The 23,472-nt window shown below is 41.8% G+C and overlaps 2 protein-coding genes across 7 annotated transcripts in view; both read left to right on the top strand.

Moving 5' to 3' along the window:
* The window catches only part of HIPK1 (homeodomain interacting protein kinase 1), a 44,765-nt gene extending 38,337 nt beyond the window's left edge, over positions 1 to 6,428 (top strand). For all 6 annotated transcript variants that reach the window (XM_081009786.1, XM_081009789.1, XM_081009788.1 and 3 more), the window contains one exon: positions 104 to 6,428. In XM_081009786.1, coding sequence (XP_080865912.1) covers positions 104 to 574 — 471 coding nt within the window. In that variant the 3' untranslated portion in view covers positions 575 to 6,428. The remainder of the gene's footprint in view (positions 1 to 103) is intronic.
* A 9,023-nt stretch (positions 6,429 to 15,451) lies between these two features.
* Positions 15,452 to 21,149, top strand: OLFML3 (olfactomedin like 3). Its single transcript, XM_081010630.1, has 3 exons — positions 15,452 to 15,646; positions 16,674 to 16,959; positions 19,657 to 21,149. The coding sequence occupies exons 1-3, from the start codon at positions 15,539 to 15,541 to the stop codon at positions 20,439 to 20,441; spliced, it is 1,179 nt and encodes a 392-aa protein (XP_080866756.1). The 5' UTR covers positions 15,452 to 15,538; the 3' UTR covers positions 20,442 to 21,149.
* Positions 21,150 to 23,472: the final 2,323 nt, after the last annotated feature.

Here is a 23,472-nt window from a genome sequence, read left to right as displayed (position 1 = left end):
GCCCTTCAAATTATTCATCTACATGGATGGCTCCTAATACGGGTTCTTTGAATAATGTCCGTCTGAATGTTTTTATCCATTGCACTTTCCCTCTGCTTTGCAGAACCAGCAAGGAACTGTACTGGCTTCACAAGAGAGAAGTGGAAACCCAGCTCCACGGAGACAACAGGCCTATGTCGCTCCCCTGCCAACAACGATCGCTCAGGCTCCCTACACCTTCCAGCATAGTAGCCCAGTGCATCCCCACTTGGCAGCAGCAACGGCGAGCCAGCCTCACATGTACACCTACGCACCTACTACTGCTGCCACTCTGGGCTCCACCAACTCCATTGCGCATCTCTTTTCCCCTCAGGGCTCTTCCCGGCACACCACATACACGACCCACCCGAGCACTCTTGTGCACCAGGTCCCGGTCAGCGTGGGGCCCAGCTTGCTAACCTCTGCCAATGTAGCACCTGCTCAGTATCAGCATCAGTTTGCCACCCAATCCTATATTGGTGCTTCCAGAGGATCTGCTATTTACACTGGATACCCACTGAGTCCTACCAAGATTAATCAGTACTCTTACTTGTAGCTCTTGGGCAGGGATTAATGGTAATTGTTTTCAACTTGATCGTAGAAGTGATGAGATCTGCAGTGGGTTTTGCAATATTCTAACAGCTCCACAACAGGAACATCTGCAGAGTCGGAGGAGAATAATGGGACCACCTTCCTCTTGTTGACAATTCTCTGTATGCTGTCTAGAGTCTGGTTGTCACTTGGTGGAGCCCTGCTGTTTGGGGGAAAGCTCAGGTAAACACCGGGCAGAACCTTTTGAGTCATATTCACATTCAGATTTTACAGTTAAACTTTCATGGATGCTTTAAAAAAACAACATCAAAGGCCTGAACCCCCGTTTATTTAAAACTATTGTTATCTTAATCAAATGGGGAAAGGAAACCAAGGACTTTGTGAAAAGGCTGGATTTTTTTAACTCTTAAACTTACCTTAGTACTTGTTTAAATTATTTTAGCAGCTTGCACAAATCCATATTGCCACTAAAAATGCACATTTAACTCTAGGTTGCTAGGGCAGATTTATAAACTTGAGTTAGTATTTTAAAGTTAATTTTGTAATTCACATTCTTGATAGGCAATAGCTGAATTCTGCAAAAGCAGTTACCTTCTCATTTCTCTGTGTGTATATTTTATATATGTATATATATATATCTATATATTTCGCTCCCCAGTTTCTTGGTTTTAATTGTCTTTTGTTTAAAGCTAGTGTAGCAATTTTTATTATCAGTCTCCATTTACACCATAAATCTTTTCCCTCTTGTTTTAAAATTTTAATGTATGAATCGCTAAAATAAAGTTGAATTTTGAAAAACAACAACCACAGAAAGTATGAATTTACTTTCTGTTGTATGTGTGATCACAGCCTAGAATATGGTTTTTGACTGTTTTGCCAGAAAGCTCTTGTTCTGTGTTGAAAATGCATAGGTTTGCGTTATGACTTGAGGGCAGGAGCCACTGGGAACTTCTTCTGATTGGGACTTGCTGAATTGAATAGGAGATAACGCATCACCTGTTCATTTCCATAGACTTCATCAGGAGCTCAGACAATTACACCCTTTCAGTTTGATTTTTTAAAATAACATTTGGAGCTGGATTCCTTTCCCAGAAATGCAAGGGTCTCTTTCCCTTCATATCTTTCATTTCCTGATCTAGTTATCTGAGGAATCCGAATTTCACCAAAACATCAACCTACTGATATGTATAACTTTTTATACTCCTGCAAGCATATCCCTCTGGGATCTTCTTGGCAGAAAACTTTAAAGCGCTCTTATTAAGACTTGTATACAGTAAGTGCATGTAGGAATTGCAAAAACATGACACATAAATTGCAGATTTTAAAGGTTTATTACTGAATTTAAAACTATTTTAGAAGTTTTGTAATGGTGGTGTTTTAATATTTTACAGAAAATGAAATATGTACATATTGATTAGAACAAAATATAACAAGCAAAATTTCCTGCTAATCCCAAATGTTCTGTCTTTGTAATCAAAATGTGTAGTGGTTATACTTGAACTCTGTACTTAGTGTTCGTCTAACTCTTAAATGTTTCTGGGGATGAAATTTATCTATTCCTTTGTATTTAAACCAAAATGAGTTGATACATGTTGGAATGTATGTGAAATAATGCAATTGTCTAGAGCTCATCACTGTAGCACTGAGAGAGAGAAAAATGGAGCCGCATGAGAGACAAGGATACCTTCTGATTTGTTTTGCACAGGTATGTGTGACTGGTGTGTCCCCCACCCCCACCCCCAAATATTGTAGTGCCTTAAATGATTATGTAGTGTGACTAGAGTTTACAGTGAGCTTGCCTTATGATGGACCAGCAAGCCCCTCCGCTCTCCGTCAAACTGAAGCAATTCATTGAGCGTATCCAACTGAGGATACATAAGTGGTAAAAAAAGGTTGCTTTAAGTTTCAATGCCAACATAAATGATCTGGCCAGAGCTAAGTATTTCACGTCTGTTGATTTCAGCTAGAAATTTAAGGGTGTGCTAAACACATTCCAACTGAAATTGATAGCCTCAGTTCAGACATCAAAGCCAAACATGGTTTCTGCTAACCATAGTTTAAAACTGATGGTACAGAGCTGCTTGTCTGCGTTTATTTTCTGTCCTCTGTGCACTCAGATTCATGTATATGTAGGTTTCCACCTCAATTGCTCAGCAGTCTTAAGGAGGCAGAGCAGTGACTTAAGTCATTGTCAATTCGTGCATCACCATGACTTGTCCATTCATTTTGCCAAACTATGTTTCTTAACCGTGGGTTGGTGTTATGTCTGAATGGACAAGTCATCGTTGACTATCGGTCAGTAAACCAGGGAATCAGAAACCATGGCTTTACAACTATGCTGAGCAATTGAGGAAATCTACATATACATGAATCTGAGAAACCATGGCTTTACAAACTATGGTTATGCACGAATGTTTGTGTCCTAGGTATTTTATTTGGAGTAAAGTTTTCCCCACCCCACCCCCGATATTACCTATACTGTTAGCTGTCGATGCATCTTTAATAGGGTATTGTGCTGGGAATGCATTGGGAAATTTATCTGATGTTGCAGAGGTAATTAAGCATGTGCAATTACTTTCCCATAAATTATATTGTGACATTATATTTCTCCCCCTTGTGTGTAGCAGATTGTTTCTTGTAAAATATTACTAGTTTGGTGTTAAGAACTTTTATACCAAAGAGAGCCTGCTGGAAAGCACATAATATTCTGAAGTTTTATTTAACACCACTAGTAATGTGGCGTTTTGGGGAAGATTTGAGAGCTGTAGCACTTGGTATTGTAAGGAAATGCACACCATCAGCAGGCCAGTTTAAGTGTGCTTTTGTACCACACTTGATTTTCTGGGTTCTGTCAAACTACTGTTCATTTCACCACTGGATGATCTTGTCCAAATGGATCTTGTTCTGAAACAGTAGGGTCAGGGTTATTGCCCTGTATCATCATACAAGCTGTTCACATTTGGGCAAGGCTATAGCATTCTATCATGCATTTTTCAGAAATGGGCTCTTCATTTCTGAATTCTTTGTAATGTACCAAAACTAACTAGCCTTATGATCCAGACTAGACAGAATATGAACTGGATTTTCAAGGCTGTTTGCTGTAGCAATACCACTCTCCAAGCCAGTTTATTCTCCATTTGGACAAGATCATCCTCTATATAACGGCAGTGGTGAAATGAACAGTAGTTTGACAGAACCCAGAAAATCAAGTGTGGTACAAAAGCACACTTAAACTGGCCTGCTGATGGTGTGCATTTCCTTCCTTCAATGATCTTAGTCCTACTGGGGAAAGTGGCATTAAGTTTGTGGACCACAAGCCTTACAGTTTTCCTTTATAATGAGGAATCTGTTGTTTTTGGCAATAGGAGAGTGTTTGGTTAACACCGTAACTAGCTGTGAACCTTTTACTGTACTTTTGCTCTCAGTTCTTTTTAATCTTTTCCAAGATTAATACAGAGGAAAAGATATCAATACAGAGGAAAAGAGTAAAAAGGCATTTCTTCTTTTTTTTACATCATTGGTGTCAACAACACTTTCTGTTGCTGTAACATTATCAAAATGGTTTCTTGCTTAGTGCCACGCCCATTTTTAATTTTTCCTCCCCAAATTCTATGGCAAGAACTTTAAGGGCAGAGTTGTGCCTTTCCACCCAAAGAGATAAAATCATAATGCACCTCGCAGAAATCCTGAAGAGTGTTTTTGAAATTGGGTTTTAAAAACACTCAAGCAGTGAATTAATGTAAAGAAGGCTTTCAGTTAAAATTTTAGGGAAGTAAATTCAAAATGCTGGTCTGAAAGTTTCCCTAAAATTTTAACTGAAAGCCAGCCTTCTTTACATTGGAAATCCACTGCTTGAGTTTTTAAAACCCAGTTGCTACAGGCCTTCCCCCTTCCTGCTTTAAACATTTTGCATGTAAGAAACCCACAGGTCCCCTACCCCTGACTTAAAAGGACAATTAAAGCCCATCAGAGTTAATGGCATAGGGAAACTCTGGCCCTCCAGATGTTTGGGACTTCAACTCTCATCATCCCTAGCTAACAGGACTAGTGGTCAGGGATGATGGGAATTGTAGTCCCAAACATCCAGAGGGCCGGAGTTTGCCTATGCCTGGTCTAGACAATCTTTAGAAATGGTTCTTATCCGGTAACTCTGATGGGCTTTAATTGTCCTTTTAAGGGCTAAGAACCATTTACAGTCATTTTGTTGCTGTGGCTAGTTTCAGAGCAACAAATTTTTTTTTTTTTAAAATATCTGAGGGAATTCATCAAGGTCAGTCTAGACCAGGCATAGGCAAACTCCGGCCCTCCAGATGTTTTGGACTCCAACTCTCATCATCCCTAGCTAACAAGACCAGTGATGAGGGGTGATGAGAGTTGGAGTCCCAAACATCTGGAGGGCCGAAGTTTGCCTATGCCTGGTCTAGACTGACCTTGATGAATTGTCCCAGATATATAAAAAAACATTTTGTTGCTCTGAAACTAGCCAGGCTTGTTCTAATGGTTCTGCCCGACCAAGGCCTCATTTTCACAAAGAGCAGATGTGGTTGCAAACCCTGTGCCTGGATTCCTCTTACTTTGGGTTGTAGGTGGGGGTGCACATGATGGGATGTTCTGGCATACCACCTCCACACCCCCAAAAGCATAATTCCCTGCACATAAAAAGTGTCTAGTTAATTATAATCTCTCCCCCCCAAGCATGCAGAAAATGATGTATGACACAACATTGGCGGCGTGTTAGTCTCAATTCACACACTGAACTGCATTTGCTGTTTGTGAGAATTACGCCTTAGGCCCTATCCTTTTCTTCCATTGCAACATCCAGCTTGCCTCCCTGCGGATGGAGAGATGTAAGGCAATAGCTGTGCAGTCTATATGTGAACATACTATTTTAGCAAAAGCAACGTTTTACGCAAAATTAAACACTTAAATGCTGGGGCTGCATTTTTGCACGCAGCTGAATGTGTGCAAGTCCTGTTGAAATCTGTGGGACTTGCATGTGTGCAACTGTTCAGTTCTGCAGCCGGTGGTGGGGGTTGCACAGTAATTTGCCTTTTTTTGTAATAAGATGAAATGTTTCACCTAGTCACTCTTGAGATGAGTTAAACCAATTCCTTAGTGTTGTCTCTGACAGCTGAACTCTCATCTCACAGCTATTGATACTCCACTGCAAAATCAACTTCAGAGCTTTACTGCTTGCACATAGTTGACCAGTGCAGCACTATACCTCTGACTCAGTTTTTTAATTTAAAAAAATACATGAAATTAAATTGCTTCTAGGTGATTGGATTGGCACAGCCCTGCTTTTTCATTTTAATTTTTAACTTATGAATGGTGCCGCATGTTGACATAGTTGTTTGTTGCTAAACTTTATATAATGTGTGATTTCAGATTCAGCTTGAACTATTATCTAACTCACTACATGTAGCAGTGCATTATATGTAATGTTAGTATTTCTGCTTGAATCCTTGGTATTGCAATGGAATTCCTACTTTATTAAATGTATTTGATATGCTAGTTTACTGTGTAGAATTTAAATTTTTTCTGGTTGTGCTCTTCCTTTTTACAATCCGCTAGATAAAGGTAGTTTCTGACAATTACTGATCTATGTTTGTATTGCCAATGTACTTAGGGGGTAATGTAAAAATCATTTTAACAAAAGGAAATACAGATATTTAAAAAAATTTAATACTAACTATATGGGAAAATGGTCCATTGTGAAAACATAGTTTATCTTTGGATTCAATGTTTGTCTTTGGTTTTACAAAGTAGCTTGTATTTTAAGTATTTTCTACATAATATGGTAAAAATGTAGAACAATTGCAATGCATCAATAAAAAGGGTTAATTTTCTGTACTCTATTCATTTGCTGTTTTATGACTCGTGTTTTATGGTTACAAGTCCCAAAGGCTAATTGAAATATTTCCTTTAAAAATCAAAAATTGGGAAAATTTTAATCTCAGTGGTAGAGCATCCGCTTTGCATGCATAAGGTCCCAAGTTCAGTCTATGACAACTTTAGGTATTGTTGGGGCAAGGAACCCCAGAGGGCAACTGATAAGTCATTGCACTTGTCTAGAATGAACCAATGGTCTGGCTCTGTGTAAGGCAGCTTCCTGTGTACCAAAATAAAGAGCGCTAATACTCTGGATAGTGGATGTGGAGCCCTAAATATTGTCTTGGGAGTGTGGGTGGGTTTGTGCATGCCCCTGTATGCGTTTGCAGGGCTGCTGGAAGGTAAAAGGGATAATATTGGGGGGAGGTTAAGGCCAGGAGCCCCTGTGTGGTGTAGTGGTTAAGAGCGGTAGTCTCGTAATCTGGGGAACCGGGTTCGTGTCTCCGCTCCTCCACATGCAGCTGCTGGGTGACCTTGGGCCAGTCACACTTCTCTGAAGCCTCTCAGCCTCACTCACCTCACAGAGTGTTTGTTGTGGGAGAGGAAGGGAAAGGAGAATGTTAGCCGCTTTGAGACTCCTTAAAGGGAGTGAAAGGCGGGATATCAAATCCAAACTCCTCCTCCTCTTCTTCTCCCCTCCGATTCTTTGCTGCTGCAGTTTCAATTAAATGTGTATACTGCCCTACATCAGATCTCAGGCAGTTCACAACATAAAATTGCAATATATAAACTACAAAACGCATAGTAAAAACAAGAACAATACATTCAATAGGGCATTGGATGCCAATCAGCCAAAGGCCTGGTTGAAGAGGAACATTTTCACCAGGCGCCTACAGGTGTGTAATGAAGGTGCCAGCCGAACCTCCCGATGCTCAGATGCAGCTCTAATGTTTGAGCACTTGGCAGGCAACACCATTGCTAAGGACATTTAATCATTGTTGCTAAGGAATTGAAGGAAGGATGGAATACATAGACCCACACATGTACCTCCCAGAGCAGCAGGGGAAGCTGGATGGGGGAGGATACTGGGGTAGGTTTTTTGAAGCACTTTCTTCATGTCCATGTTATTTAATTCATTCACCAGTGTGCTGCGCTTTACAGAACACAAGAGAAATGTCTGGTTTCGGTATGTTTTATGGAGAAGCAACTCCCTTGAAAGGAGGTTTCCTTCCTACAGAGAAAAGAAAATTGTGCTATTGCAGGCCCTCTCCTTTGATTTTCTATGTTCCCTTCCCACCCCCGCATCACTACTGGTCTGCTTGTCGTTAATGAGCTGTTATTTATTAATATACAGTAAACATCTTTAATCTGGCCTTCAACACCTGAGAGGTGGAGTTTTCAGGACCCAATTTATTCCTGTGACTGTTTTCACTGTTTTTAACATTGACCACTGTTTTTAACATTGACAATGTTGGTAACATGCCCAGGCACCTGCAAGTGAGGAGCGGGTAATCATTAAACACAACAATACAAAAATATGCATGCAAAATGGATTGGCAAAAACAATAAAATACCTTATAACTGCAGAAGCAGTTTGGTTTGGGGGCAGAGAGAAATGGGGATCATTGTGTCTGGCAAGCTGAAATATTTGTGCAGGTGGGGTATTTGTCACACTGTGACATGGGATTCCATCCATTATTCCCTATCCCCTTTCCCCTTTTATCTTCACAACAGCCCTGAAAGGTAGGCTAGGCTGAGAGTTGGTAGTTCAAACACCAAAGTTGTGAAAACAGCAAATACTTAAAAGTCCTTGTTGTTTGCTTATTTGGGTTGGCGAAGTTTGGGGTACTTTGCTATAAATATCAGGACTATGAAACCTTGTTGAGATGTTTCGGGCCAAAGTTGTTGAGCTTTTCTTTCTTTCTTTTTTTTTTTTTTTTGCAAAATCTCTTTGAAAAAGAGTTTTTCAGCTACTTTTAACAGAATTCGCCAAAATCTACACTTCCAACATGGGCTGCCATAAGTCCGGATTTTCCTGGACATTTCAGCAATTTCCGCCCGCATGCTGTTAAAGAGGGCTGAATACTGGCTATGCCTGGGAAATTCCGGATGTATGGCAACCCTAGCTTTTCTGAGCATTATACTGAATAATCTGGAAATTACCATTTGTGTGTTTGTGTTCTTGTGAATGTGCGCTGTTCTTTACGGAGGTGTATGAACAGATGTTTACATTAGAAGTAATTACTTGCACAAGCGCCCCTGCCTCCCTTCCCAAATCTGGCCATTCCTCTGCTCTAGAAGTAGCCAGTGTGGTGCCCTCTGAACGTTGCTGAACTTCCAACACCTATCAGCCACCAAGGTTAGTGGTCAGGGATTATGGGAACTGTAGTCCATCAGCATTTGGAGGGTACAGCTTTGGTCCCACCTGCTCTAATTCTTTATCCTTGAAAGGAATATAATATAAATATAATGAAAGGAAATGGGGATCAGATCTGGAAACCACAATGTCTGGTCAACCCTGCCCCTCTGCTCATTCTCATAAGTACTATAATTTCCTGTTAGGCTATTTGTACTCGGGGGGGGGGGGGACACCTCCAAAAGCTTGTGTAATGGAGCTCCAAATTTCACAATGTTGCACCAGTTCTTGAAACAGACTGTGGTGTTCAGTGCATATGAGATCTTGAGAAAAATGATGAAGATAGGTAAACCATGTTACCCGGGACGCGTTAACCTAGCTGGAAGAATGCTATGTTCCTCATTAAGGTCTCAGCTAATGGAACAGTTTCTAGTGTATTATCTCATGTGCTTCTATATTCAGTCTGTGGAGAGCAGTCGCAGCAGTGTAAGGAAATGTGTTTGCAGGGGGTGCCTTTTCCGGCAGATGCATGCAAGTGCCCTAACACTGAAAGTTGGAGTCTGGAGCCCTGGCTCAAATTAAGCCTTGCTTAATTATATCTACCTGTCATAAGCCTAACCAGCACTGCTTTAGTGCTAGGCTGGCCTACTTTACATAAGACTGTTCTGTATTCGAGGGCATCCCCTGCAAACACCTGTTTGAAAGATGATCTGAATTGAATTTGGTTTGAAGATAAAGGACCATACAAGGAAGAGCAGGGGCCTAGAAGTTGCTTTTAGCAGTTAGTACCTGGGCAGCGAAAGACTGAGGGCACAAGGAGGAGGGGATGACAAAGGACTAGATGGTTGGACAGTGTTCTCGAAGCTACGAATATGAGTTTGACCAAACTGCAGGAGGCAGTGGAAGACAGGTGTGCCTGGCATGCTCTGGTCTATGGGGTCACGAAGAGTCAGACAGGACTAAATAAAAACACCTGGCAGCAGAATGAGCAGGCATTGCAGGCCATCTGGTTATGGTCATTCCACTATGATGTGAGATGTATTTCAATTTTTTTAAAAAAAATTTATTTATTAAATTTGCATACCACTCTATATTCGTACATCTCAGGGAAGTTCGCAGCATAAAATTGCAAGATAAAAACCCAAAATTGATTCTACTCATTTCTAAATTTGCATCTTTATATATCAATTAGCATATGAACATTTCATTTCATTTTTTGTCATTTTTGGTGATGCATTTCCTCTGTTGTCGAGATAAGGAAGTGACCACCTTATTCAGTACATTTAGAAAAGAAAAAAACATACCACACATAAAGGGCCTTTTCAGCTGCTTGAAAAGAGGCAAGACTATCTAATGAAAAGTAATCTTGTCCTTATAGCAAGTTACAGAGCCTCTGCTAAAGTTTGCATTTATTTAGATGGCATAATATTGAAATGATTTTGGTGCAGCCTCTAGGTGGCACCAAAAGCCTTTGAGTAAAAGCTATCTTACACAAAAGCCAAAGAGGTAGAAAAATGTAGAGCTGCTTTGTTTACCCAGCAGACTGGGGCAGCCAACATGGTGGCCTTCAGAAGCTGTTGGAAAACAACTCTGCATAGCCAGTCAGCGGGAAGAATGGAAGCTGGAATGCTAAAGCAGCTGAAGTGCACAAAATTGGCTGCCCAATAACGCTGCTTTAAAGGCAAGTGACCCATCATGGCAAAATAAATGCACGCCAAAAAGAGCAGCAGTGGTTTGGTATTGCTGGCAGGGGAACAAAGGAATCCCTAGCTCAATTCATGTTACATTTTGTAGCACAACCTAGAAAGAAATACTGGATATACTACTGTTCTTTCCCCTTCTTTTTACCCTACCAAGGATGTACATTTGGAACTCAAATGCAGTGCTACCCTTGTGATGATGGTGGGGGTAATAGTGTGGGGAGAGTTATCTACATAAGCAAACCTGCCATTTCATTTCTCTCCTCGCAGGGAGGGTTGTAGCTCAGCAGATGCAGAAGATCCAGGATCAATCCCTGGCATCTCCAGGTACAACTGGAAGCAGGACAGAAGCTGGTGCCAGTTAGGACAGACTATGCACAGCTAGATGGGCCACTGATCTGATTTGGTGTAGAGCCCTGACTTCTCTCTTGGGCAGGCAAATTAGTTGCTCCTTACAGGCAAGCATTGCGAGCCATTCCAGCTTGTCCAATGGCAGGGCATGTGACCTTGAAGCTCCAGAAAAAGGGAACTTGTTCTTTCCTGAAATTAATCAGAAACTATTTGCATTCTACAATAACGCTACTAGACTGTCAGAGAGATATTGATCTATTGCGAGATTTGCTGTAGACCTGATTGCTTTGCTAATACAGGCAAGCAGTGGCTCATTTCTAACTGTCTTTGTCAGTGAGGGTTGTTTTTTTTTTAATTAAAAAAACCCCACTTTAATCAAATGCAATGCATTTGAACTCAAATGTTTCCGGGCCTCTTTCCTTTGGTTACTGTTTCAATGTCAGTTAATGTTAATGCTCTTAATCTCAATTATAATGATTCAAATCTTCCTTTTTTCAGTTTGTGGGGATTAAATGAGAAGTGGGAAGAACCTTGAGCTCCTTGGAGTAAAATGTGGGATATAATTGCAATAAATGCAACAAGGAATAAATGAAATAAAGTAAAGAATAGGACCAAGGAATCCAGAAAATGGTTCAAAAACCATTTAATTAATTAATTAATTAAGAAAAAACCTGGTTTTCAGTGATGCTCTTTGAGCAAAAGGGATTTTGCGGTGGAGGGTGGGCAGGAGGGTTTTTCAGATTTTCTACCTTCAGATAACATGCTCAATATTAACCAGACTTCTATGGAACAATTTAACAGAGAATTTTGGGCCATATTCTAGGGAACACCACTATCCCTGGTGCTGGGTCTATTGGACAACCATGGGAATGAATAGGGTGTACTATTCTAGTAGGGTATCCTATTAAAGCTACCAAGATTATTTCCTTGCATCTACATATTGCAGGCAGGCACCAGGGAAGTTTATTTGCTATTACTGAGTTTCTCTGGAAAAAATGATAGATAAACTCTAGGAACCTATGTTTGAAAACTACTCTAGAGTTGCAACATGGCAGGGACCATAAACTAATTTGGCCATAAGCCTTAGAGCAAGATGGGAAGCCTTGCTTTGTGTTCCATGTCTGAATGAGAACAGAGGTCCATTCCCTATGAAAACATATTCTGACCATTGTAGAGCATCCGAGTGGGTAAAGACCAGCACTTCTGGCATTGCATATGAAGTGGAGGCATGTTCTGAAAGCAGGTAAGGCAACTGAATCTGTCAGACACCTGTTGAGGGTTCTCAAGTAGCCCAGGTAGTATTAAAATCTGCAATGAATGAATGAATGAATGAGCCTTCTGTCTTTCCCATAATCACTTCATCAACCAGTACCCCATTACTTCTTTTACTCCATAAAACTTGCATGCAATAGTCCTACTTGCACCCTGCTTGGAACTCAAGACTTTGAACCACATTGATGGCCTAAATGGTCCTGTTGAGTTATCACCACTGCATTGACTTCCCAAGGATGAGTAGCAAGAAGATCTTTGTTCTATCATAAATGTGTGGGTCCTGTCATATTGTTTGAGCCAACGTTTAGAATTTGCTGCTTATGTCAAATCAGAGCACTCAAGAGTTTTGCCACTTGATACACTATGTACTTGGGATCTGATTCCTCTATATAAAATTTATGTGCAATGGCATCATTTATTAACTGTGTCTATATGTATAAATTGTGGATGCCACCTGCAAACGATATGTGACTTTTTCAGGATTAGTTAGCATGCGAAAGCCAAGATTTGTGTACCTAGGCACCCTTCATAAATGACACTGTGTGCATTTATTTTGTATTTGGGAATCAGATTCTGAATACAAAATGTATCCACTCAATTCAGATCTCATTATCTACTATCAAATTCCATGTTGGATAAGCTAGTTCAAAATGTAAGGAAAATAATAGGATAATCTGGGACGTGGTAAGGTAAGAAAGCAGCAAAAGGGCTGCACAGAAATAAAGCCCAATATGACTTCTCACCAGTACTGCAAAATATTTTTGTTTTGGGGCATTCTTAGGGCACAGAACCTGGTTGAAGACTTGCCCATATAACTGTGACCCTCAATAAGAACTTTATTTCTTTTGAACTCCTTGTTAGCCACCCCTCACTGGAAATATCTCGTGATATAACTGCACTTTTTTAAAACAATGGAAAACCCCTCAGATTGGTTCCTCATTTGAGGAACCCCTAGCCTATGACATCTCTATCTACTCCACACTAGCAGAAAGAGAGTCAAGAAATGTCCCTAGCAGTTGGGGACCAGAAACTAGACAAGGGCATTTTTTCTATGAAATGTCAAAGCAAGCTCCCTGGGACACAGGTTAAATGAGACCCTCTAGAACAGAGGTGCCCAAACTTTATTCAAAGAGGGCCTGATCTGATGTAGTGAACATGCATGAGGGATGACCAAAGTTGTTGAGGTTTTTTTAGGATTGAATTGAAGTTACTGAGGCTTTTTTACGGTTTTACCCCAGGACATATACTGCCATGGTGGCTGGATTAAATTGACTGGCAGGAGGATGGATTAGGCTCCCAAGGCAGACTTTGGTGAGAGATTGTGAGAAAAACGCATTTTCCAAAGAACGGGACATACAACAGCCCACTGTGTGAAATCCTGCAAAATGAAGGGTTAGGAAAGCGGTGAAATTTGATTTTGTTTCACATTTCTCAAGCCAATATGCAAACTGAAACACAGCTATTCTTTGACATTTTTGTGATGCCGTTCTCAGACCCAGACTTTGTGCACACAAATACATATACAAAAACACATTATATCAGGGAAAATTGCTTGCAGAAATATGCTTATCAGCAGAAATGCTGATGAAATTTAATTATTTTTTTAATAATAAAAAAATCTCAAATTGCTGCAGAAATGTGGAGAACTGAAGATTCAGTATCTGAAATGAGACACTGAAACAAAAATTGGGTGATTTTTCCATCTCTAGCAATGTGTTTAAGTAAGAGAGAGAGATTTGAGCTTGCCCCATGTATAGCATCTCACTCTAGTTCCAGAAATCAGCATCCCTGTGGTTTTCTAGTCATTGCTTTGGCTGCAGCATCAAATTTTTGGAGAGACTTCTGTGTTCCGCTCTTGCTTCTTTCAGTATGTGATTTTCACAACAAGAAATGGAATGAGATCAGGGGAATGGAAGGGACAGAGGAGATGGCTGGTTGATGTCAAAGTAAGTATACAGAACTAGGGCTTTGACGTTAGCACACAAGCAATAGCTGCTAGATGCTTCCTAGAAGATTGAATTTAATTCTTTCTTTGGGATTCATTTGGCACTCCTTTCTCTCTGCTTCAGTACATGGATTGGCTTATATGATGGACATTTCTATCAATGGCACTCAGATAACCCCATGAGCAAGGGAGGTGGGTGGGGAAGGAACTTCAAGATCAGTTTTCCTTGACTCAGCAGTTTTAATCCTGGAATTATGTCAACTAGAACATAATTATTGTATTTTATATTGAGAGATTGTAGTATTAAACATCCACCCACCACCACCACCAACTGGCCTGGTGGATAGTCCTGTGGCTGAGATTTCTGGACTGCATATGCAGAGCCCATGTGGCTACAAGTTGTATTTTCTGTTGAGGTTCAGCTGTGGCATGTTGTTTGGAGCATGGCCAGTGGATGTGAGAAATCTCTGCACCTTCACACCTACAGCGTATTTGCGATTGTTGTGGAAGAAGGGACTCGACCATCCTGAAATGCTGTTTTTACATAAACAAGTCAAATAAGAATAAAGGAATCACAGCTGAAATTTGTTTAGGGGGTTGTTATGGCTGAAAAATAAATCAATTATACTAGGAAAGAGTTTAGTCTATATCTCATTGCTAATAGCATTGCAGGTTCTGAATGAAGAGTGGGAACCTACAGCCTTCCGGATGTTTGTTTGTTCAATCAAAAGCATGGATAAACTGATTAATCGTTTGTAAATCTTTGAGCAGTGCACAATATATATTAAATATAATTTTTAAAAAAACACAATGTAAAACCAATAAACGTAAGTGAAACAAATAAAAGCAGGAATTTGGGGAATTCAAATAAAGGGAAACAGGGTCTGTTTTTAAGGGTCAGGTTAAGCCTGTTGCTGGACACGAACAGCACCAGCCCATGTGGCCAGTGATGATGGGAGTTCTTGTCCAGCAATCTCTGGAGCACCAGAGGTTCCCTACCATCTTCTAGACCCAGACTTATGGAGAGTTCTTGCACACACACACACACACCTTTTCTGGTTCAGAAAAAGGAATAATTCAAGTTGGCTAATATTGCAAGTTAAAAATATAATAATAAAGTAAGAAAAGAAACCAAAGCAAGAAGCCGATATAGCAGCAGATTAAGAAACATTTAAAAAAGGGTACCAAGAATGATCAAACAATGGTCAAGGAAAAGCCTTCTGAAATGGAAGGCAGTGGAATTGCCACAATTGAGGCATTGCTCAGCCACACATCCTTGGTGCTTGAATGATTCTGGCAGTGAAAGAGTTAAGTCTCACAGCTGTTCTCTTCATGGGATAGAGCGGCCTCTCTCCTCCAGAACTGGCCATCTGGTTTTAATAAAGTGCAGCAAATGAGGCTGTGCTCCCTCCCCCATTTTTTACGGAGAAACTGTCAAAACATTCCAATGGTGTGAGCTCGACTGCAGTGCACAGACTGCGGGCAAAGCGCAGGACACCAGGTACTGCAACCATGGCTCCCCAACATGCCTTGCTTCTGCTGGTTATCGTGACCAATGCTGTTGATGGGCAACAACATCAGTTAATGGAGTACATGGAGAGGAGGCTCGCTGTCTTAGAGGTGAGAGCATGGGAGCAGAATGGTTTCCTCCTCTGGGCCTGGTGTGCGCACAGGGCAGTGTGTTCCAGATTGGATTTAAGGGTGCTGGCTCTGCAGTCACTTGAATATCTAACTTTGACAGAAGAACAGCAATCACCTAACTTGGGGCAGGGGCAGGGAGGCTCCTTTAGAGCTGCAGAGGTTTGAAAATTATTATTATTGAGGAACTATAACGGTCTGTTGTCCGTTATGTGTTGACCATTAAGGAAGGTTATTGCCTGTAGGTGCAGGTGGTCTGATCTTTGAGAGTCTGGCGTAGTAGATCTGGAACTCTTGGGCTGCCCTGTGTGGAAATGCAAGACATTCTGAAAATGTTTTGCCAGCCTTTAAAGCCTTGCTCCTCATTCCATAATGTCGCAGCTCCTTAGAACATAATTGGATCGTTTGTTTCAAAACTCAGTGGTTCTACAGCACTCTGTATGCTTATCAGCTAACTTCATCTGATAATCCTGCAGCAGCTATCCAGAGCATCGGTAGCTGGATGCAGAGTGCTCACTGACTGGGATGATACGGTAATAAAAGTGTCAAGACAAAGGCTTTTTAAATCTAAAATAAAGGCATGGCGTTTTCTTATCGCTAGGAACAAGCATGTGTTTGCAGAAAGTCTTGATAGTGTAACTGCAGAGTGCATAGGGATGGCTAAGAATCCAAAAGGCAGATGAGAACATCTCAAAACGAACAGGCATTTTAGCACGCCAGGACTTTAAAGCCAAGCTTACAAATTTGAGAGCCTGATTCTTGATTTTAGATGTTCATGCAATCTGTCAAGACAAATGTAACCTGGACTCTACATGGCAACCAGGGTCCCAGGTTGGGTAGGTTAATTTTGTGTTTTTTAATACTGTCAACCACCCTGTGATCCTCGAATGAAGGACAGGATATAAAATATAATAATAATAATAATAATAATAATAATAATAATAATAATAGTTTAGCATGTCAAGGGGGCCTTCCTCAGGTGCCTTATCTTCTTTCCTCCTTCTTTTAGGAGCGGATCACGCAGTGGCATGATCAGAGCAGCCGTTACTCCACTGAGCTGAGGGATTTCAAGAACAAGGTTTTGTCCATGCTGGAGTCAGTGGAGAAAGACCGGGAGACACTTCGCTCAGAGGTGGAAAACACTGCAGTGCGAGTGGACCGGCTGGAGCGAGAGGTGGACTACCTTGAAACTCAAAATCCTGCCCCACCCTGTGTGGAGGTGGATGACAAACTAATGGAGAATCAAGTTGCCAATGCCAAGAAGCGCAAGAATGAGAAGTATGACAAAATGACAGGTGAGTGGACAACCTCACAGCATGCACTCATACTAATGGCCGTGCCAGATGATCCTGCAAGGCAGGCTTCAATGGTTGTTGTTGTTGCTGCTGTTGTTTGTTTTGCGTGATTCTTCTATAAGTCCCACAGCATTGACCATCAGTGCTATATTTTGTCCCCATGGCACAAACATCCGTGATTAGTTGCAGAGGAGAGAGCTGTGTTTTGGGGAGAGGAATACAGGCAATATTGCTATGTGACTTTTAAAAAGGGACTAGATCACATGCAGTCTAGAGCTGGACACCTATTTCAACACACACACATCCTCCGCCCTCTGGATAGTAGCTTATTAAAAATGGCAGCATGAAATTTGCGAAGGCTGTTCACAGTTCTGTGAGAAGGAAGAAGGGGTCTCTCGGTTCGCAAAATGACTCTTCTGTTTAGCAAACCTTTATTTATTGCATTTCTTTCCTTCCCTTTTTTGGGCAAAGGAGTCCCGAGGGCAGCAAAATGGGGAGGCATTGCTGCAGCAGGAGGGAGGGAGAGAAGTGGATATGCATTGTGAGGAACTGCAAAGCCTTTAAATATTTTTTTAAAAAAACAACAACAAATGAACATTTAATGCTCGCCAAATGATGTAGGGAGTAGGCTAGAGCACGGTAATTCATTATTAAACAGTGTCACAAGCACTGTCCAGGAATATCAATAGCAATGGCTGAGCAGTTGGGTTGGTTGGATGGAAAATATTATAGATTGAATGTTGGGACAATGTGTTATCCCTGACATAGAAAGGAAGATCTTTTGCAATATATGTGCAGCAGCTACTTCCCATAAAATAAGGGACTAGCTTACTTTAACAAGTAAGGTTGTGACATAGCAGGTTAGAATCCTGCACCCAGTTAGGCTACTGAAGTCCCATTGGCTTCAATCAGATTTAAGCAGACTGTGAGCAAGATTGCAGCTGTGGTATCTAAAACACATCCTAGCCATTGCAAGTGAGCAATTCTCCCAGGCATAATGTTTTGTGAGTCATGTGATTCCTCCAATGCTTCTCACAAATCTGAATTCCCCGTGAAAGGCTTTTCCATTTGGGCTAGTGATCGGGAAAGCTGGGAGAGTATATTTCTTCCGCTGCTGGAACAGACTCCATTGTTGTGTGCCCTTGAGACAAATCACACCATATTCCAGAAAGTCAGTTTGCCACATTGCTAGCTCTTCATGTGTCTCCTCACATCTGACTGTTTTCATGCTGCAGTGCTTTGTTGTTTTTGGTCCTTTTGTTCCATTAAAGTCTGCTAAGATGCACTCACCACTGTACAGATAAATTTGACATGAATTAATTGTAAGTTTCTCATCCATGTCAGTTGCATATCTGTTCTATCCCCTTTCTGCATTAATCTATGATTCCTCACATCATCTGCATGAAAACACTAGGGTCATAATTCTCATTTCTGGGGTCATAATTCTCACAAAATATAAATTTCTAAACAAATGTTCTTGGTTCAATTATGCATATTGCTAGCAGTATTTATCTGCATCTGCAAAGCAAGCAAACAGAGCAAGATAGAGTGAGCCATCCTTGTTCCTTCAACATCTGGCAATGAGCAGTATGCAACCTCTGAATATGGATGCTGCTGCCATAGAAGATTGCCATTGATAGACCTATAATTCATCCATGCAGTGATGATCCCTTATCAGGAAAGGAGCAGCTGTGAAACTCTGCACAGCTATGTAATATACTCCCAACTTCCAAGCACCTTCTCCCTGCAGTTTAGCCCTTGAGGAGAACTGGTCAAGCAGGCTACTCAGTCCCAACCTTCAGTGTTTTAAGTGACGGCCAATGGAAACTGTATGCTCTGCTGCAGAATCGGCTATTGAAATAAGTGACTTGCAAGACAGATAGTAATGAAAGCTTTGCTGCTAGAGCTAAGCTGCACAATGTAGTAGAGAAGCCAAAGCCAGGAGAGAATCAATTCAGTTTGCCAGAAATAAATCAGGAACAGCTTGCTATATTAGTACTAAAAGGCCAAGTCTTGTTTAGGCTGCTTTTTAAGCAAGCAAGTCTAGCCTCAGTTCAACAGTGATTTGAGACTTTGAGGGCAGTTCCCTTGGTCCGCCAAAGGGTGCATGCTTTTTGAGGGGGGAGGAATAGGAGGCAAGATCTATTGAGTTCCCTTTCATGAGGGAGGACGATGCAGAGAAAAGTGCAGAATTAGCAGGACTGGGAGAATATCTTCCACGTGTGATTAATTCTTTCTGTGAATATAATGTGAATACAAATGTCTCTACCACTTCAGGAGTTGCAATTTTCATAATGCAAGAGACACTTTGAAGACAGGTCTTTGGTCTTATCTAGTACTATTTGTCAACCCGATGTCTGCAGGAAGATCACAAAGAGGATGGGTGGTGGTATATATTTTATGTGTGTATGTTTGTATTTTATGCACGCACTGCTTTTTCAGGCACCAACCTTCTTCACAATACAACCGAATGAATGGAAATGCAATTTTAAACCAGTCCCAAGAGTCTCAGATTTAGCAAGGGGTGGGAACAGTAGGAATTAAGGCATCAGGTTCTGAATAAGACAGATATTCTGGAATTTGTGATTTGCTCAGATGTCTGTACACTGTTTTTAACGATTCCTTTGCAGTTTTGTGCTATAGATTTGAGAATGAGAGCAAAGCACACTGTAACTATCCTATGACTATTCTTTATAGATTGCAGTGACACAGTGTCTCAGGTGAAAGCCATGAAAATCCTAAAGCGGTTTGGCAGCACTGCTGGACTCTGGACCAAAGACCCAGTGGGGAATTCAGAGAAGATCTATGTGTTTGATGGCACTAGCAACGACACCGTGTATGTCTTCCCCAGAACGAGAGAGTTCACGCTCTTCTCTGCTACACGAAAGGCTGCACGCATCAAGCTACCCTATCCATGGGTCGGCACTGGACACTTGGTATACGGGGGCCATCTTTATTATATCCGAAGACACGGCACTTTCCAGGTCATCAAGTTTAGCTTGGCCAACAAGACTATTGTGGATAGTTCAGTTTTCCCTGCCGAGGAGCAGATCCCTGTCTTTGGTCTTTCATCCTATAACTACATTGATCTGGTGGCCGACGAGGAAGGGATCTGGGCTATTTATGCCACACAAGAGAATGAAAGAAACATTGAATTGGCCAAGCTAGACCCCGCCACCCTGGACATTGAGCAAATGTGGGACACACCATGTCCCCGGGAGAATGCAGAGAGCGCTTTTGTCATCTGTGGTGCACTCTATGTGGTGTACAACACGCGACTGCCCAGCCGATCTCGTATCCAGTGTGTCTTTGATGTCAGTGGCTCAATGGCAAATGAAGATGCTCCCCTAGTCTACTTCCCCAAGCGATACGGCTCTCACTCCAGCATGAAGTATAACCCCAAAGAGAGGCAGATCTATGCTTGGGATGATGGCTATCAGCTTATTTACCGCATGGAGATGAAGAAGAAGACCGAAGTCTGAGAAAGGCCTAGAGCTCTGGTGGACAGCGCATCAGAAACATGCTCCGTTGCCTCCCTGCAGATACGACTCAGCTGCCTACTCATGCACATAGCATGTTCAGCTCCTTAGAAAACCAGCAAGCATGAAGTAGACTGGACTTCCTGATACATGAAACATTTTTAATGCAGAAATTGCCTGCATTTGAGGAGGGGAGGACTCGCCATTTCTTTCTTTCCCCCCAGCTCACTTAAAATTGGATTATTATTATTTTTAGGTTGGGGGGGACCTTATGCTTGAAAACATAAAAAGTACTGGGGAATAGAGTTAATCAGCTCTACTTTTGAAGCAGGGGCACCCCCCCTCTACATTTCCATACTGCCTTAGAGATTAGAAATCAAATTGGCATCACCCCGGCAGCCCTGCTATTTCATAGATGCCTCCCTTTTCAGAATGACAGCCCAGAAGGATCTTAAACTGCCTGCCCAAATGAGGCAGTGAGCAGGCACTCATGATAATTCTAAGGCCAGGCACTGCAGTAATAATAATAATAATCCCATAGGGTTTGGTTAATTTAACAAGAATGTAAAACCTATTTTTCTTCTTGCTTTCCTTTGCCCTCCAGAAGCTTTAATTGGACAGTCCAGGTGGCAGTTTCCTGCTTGCTTGTTGTACCTTATTATTTCTGTTGTTCTATTTAAATCTCCTTTCTATAAATCAGAATATGTCTGTGTAATGGTTCTAGGGGTTGCTCGTGCGTAAGCAGGTGTCTATCTCCCCGGTTGGGTGCAAACACCTGGGTGGGTTGCCAAAGTGAACCTTTTCTGTCCGGACAGCCACTCACCCATGGCTGACTCAATCGCTGGCAGAATCTGTCAGTGGGCGTTTCTTAAACTTCCAGCAAAGAAGCTCTTTGACGCCTCGTCTCCTCCTACTCTTTCTGCGCGAAAGCCTTCTGCGCAAGGAGGGCGTGGGCAATGGAGGACCCCTACTCTCCCCGCTGGTCCCAGGCAAGGAGTCATGAGACCGCCTCGCCGCTTCCCCCATCTGCCCCCCTTCTCCACTGGTGCTACGCTGATTCTCTTCCCCAGAAGATGGGCTGCTTCTCCCGATCCCTGGACGCTCTCTGGAATCCCTCTGGCTTTTGCTCTCTCCCTCCGGCGCTGATGGCAGTTCCCTGACAGTCTGTATCGGTTTTAGTTTTGTTTTGTTCATATGCCGCTGAAAATACTAGAGGGAGCTGCTCTGGCCCAGCCTTCATATTGAGATCTCTCTCTGATTCGTGGCCCCCTTCTGAGGTGGTGGTTCTTGTTGTTTGCCTGAAAGTTAGTGCCTTGTTAAAGATTAGTCTAAACAGAAAGCAGCTCATGAAAGCTATTGAGACTGACTTGCCTGAAATCTCTCACAACGAAAACAAAGTCAGCTTTCTTCCAATTCCCAGCTTTCCTATCTAGCTGTTCTGTTCCCTCCAAAAGTCAATGAGAATTGATTGCATTCGGAGCCTTTGGTCATGTTTCAGGTTGTCCTCCTTTTCCATTTGTATTACAGTTTCTTACTAATTGCTGGATTTGTCTAATTCTGGCTCTGTTCTCATGCCATTGCCTCTGGGTTCTTTCTTTGTTAACTGAGCTGTGTACACACTCCCATTTACTTTTGCATCTACTGAGCTCCCACCATTTGTATGGGAAGCACTACATCTCCAACATTTGCCATAATCCACATCTATCCTATCATTTCTTCTGAAATACTGCATTCTGATGCATTTCCCCACAAACCAGCTCTGATAAGTATTGAGAAAATGTGTTTTAAGCCACATGTCCCTAATGCTAGTTATGTGGTTTCCATAGGTCCTTTAACAAGGAAACCTCTTAAAACTCTCTTGTAGGGTGTGATTAGGTGTGTGACGCGGCAGCTAAAAAAGCCAATGCAATTCTGGGCTGCATCAATAGGAGTATAGCATCTAGATCAAGGGAAGTAATAGTGCCACTGTATTCTGCTCTGGTCAGACCTCACCTGGAGTACTGTGTCCAGTTCTGGGCACCACAGTTCAAGAAGGACACTGACAAACTGGAACGTGTCCAGAGGAGGGCAACCAAAATGGTCAAAGGCCTGGAAACGATGCCTTATGAGGAACGGCTAAGGGAGCTGGGCATGTTTAGCCTGGAGAAGAGGAGGTTAAGGGGTGATATGATAGCCATGTTCGAATATATAAAAGGATGTCACATAGAGGAGGGAGAAAGGTTGTTTTCTGCTGCTCCAGAGAAGCGGACACGGAGCAATGGATCCAAACTACAAGAAAGAAGATTCCACCTAAACATTAGGAAGAACTTCCTGACAGTAAGAGCTGTTCGACAGTGGAATTTTCTGCCAAGGAGTGTGGTGGAGTTTCCTTCTTTGGAGGTCTTTAAGCAGAGGCTTGACAACCATATGTCAGGAGTGCTCTGATGGTGTTTCCTGCTTGGCAGGGGGTTGGACTCGATGGCCCTTGTGGTCTCTTCCAACTCTATGATTCTATGATTCTATTGCAGATATTAATATTGCGCTGCCTGAAGCAGTTGGATGCATAAATGCTGACTCCTTTGGGAATAAAAATGGTCCAGGCCCATAAACATGATTCAAAGCTTTACTAATAAGAACTTCATAACGGGTACAAGAACAAATCAATGATACATCCAAATAGTTCCATAAGACATAGCATAGGCTCCACATCTTCTCCGAAATATTATATAACTTGAAACAGACTTAGCTTCCATGTTTTCTCTCTCTCTTCACGTACAGCCTACATTCTAGCCTGAGGCTGTTTCTCCTGGAGAGGCATTATTAGCACATCTTTCTCTCACTGTGCCTGGGAACAAAAGACAAAGGCAACTCCCTTCAAAATTTGCAATTGAATACCTTAATCATGTGACCTAAGGTTGAACACTCATGTGAAAGAGGAGAGAACATTGACCCAGCTAGAAACTCAGAAAGCTCTTTTGTAGCTTTAGTATACCACAATGGAATTTTCCAATGTTAAACCCTTCAGCATTACACATGCAGGCATTATCCATGTCAG

Source organism: Podarcis pityusensis (assembly GCF_964106645.2).
Source record: "Podarcis pityusensis genome assembly, chromosome: 6".
In the NCBI taxonomy this organism is placed as follows: domain Eukaryota; kingdom Metazoa; phylum Chordata; class Lepidosauria; order Squamata; family Lacertidae; genus Podarcis; species Podarcis pityusensis.
This window is presented reverse-complemented; position numbering and strand designations above follow the sequence as displayed.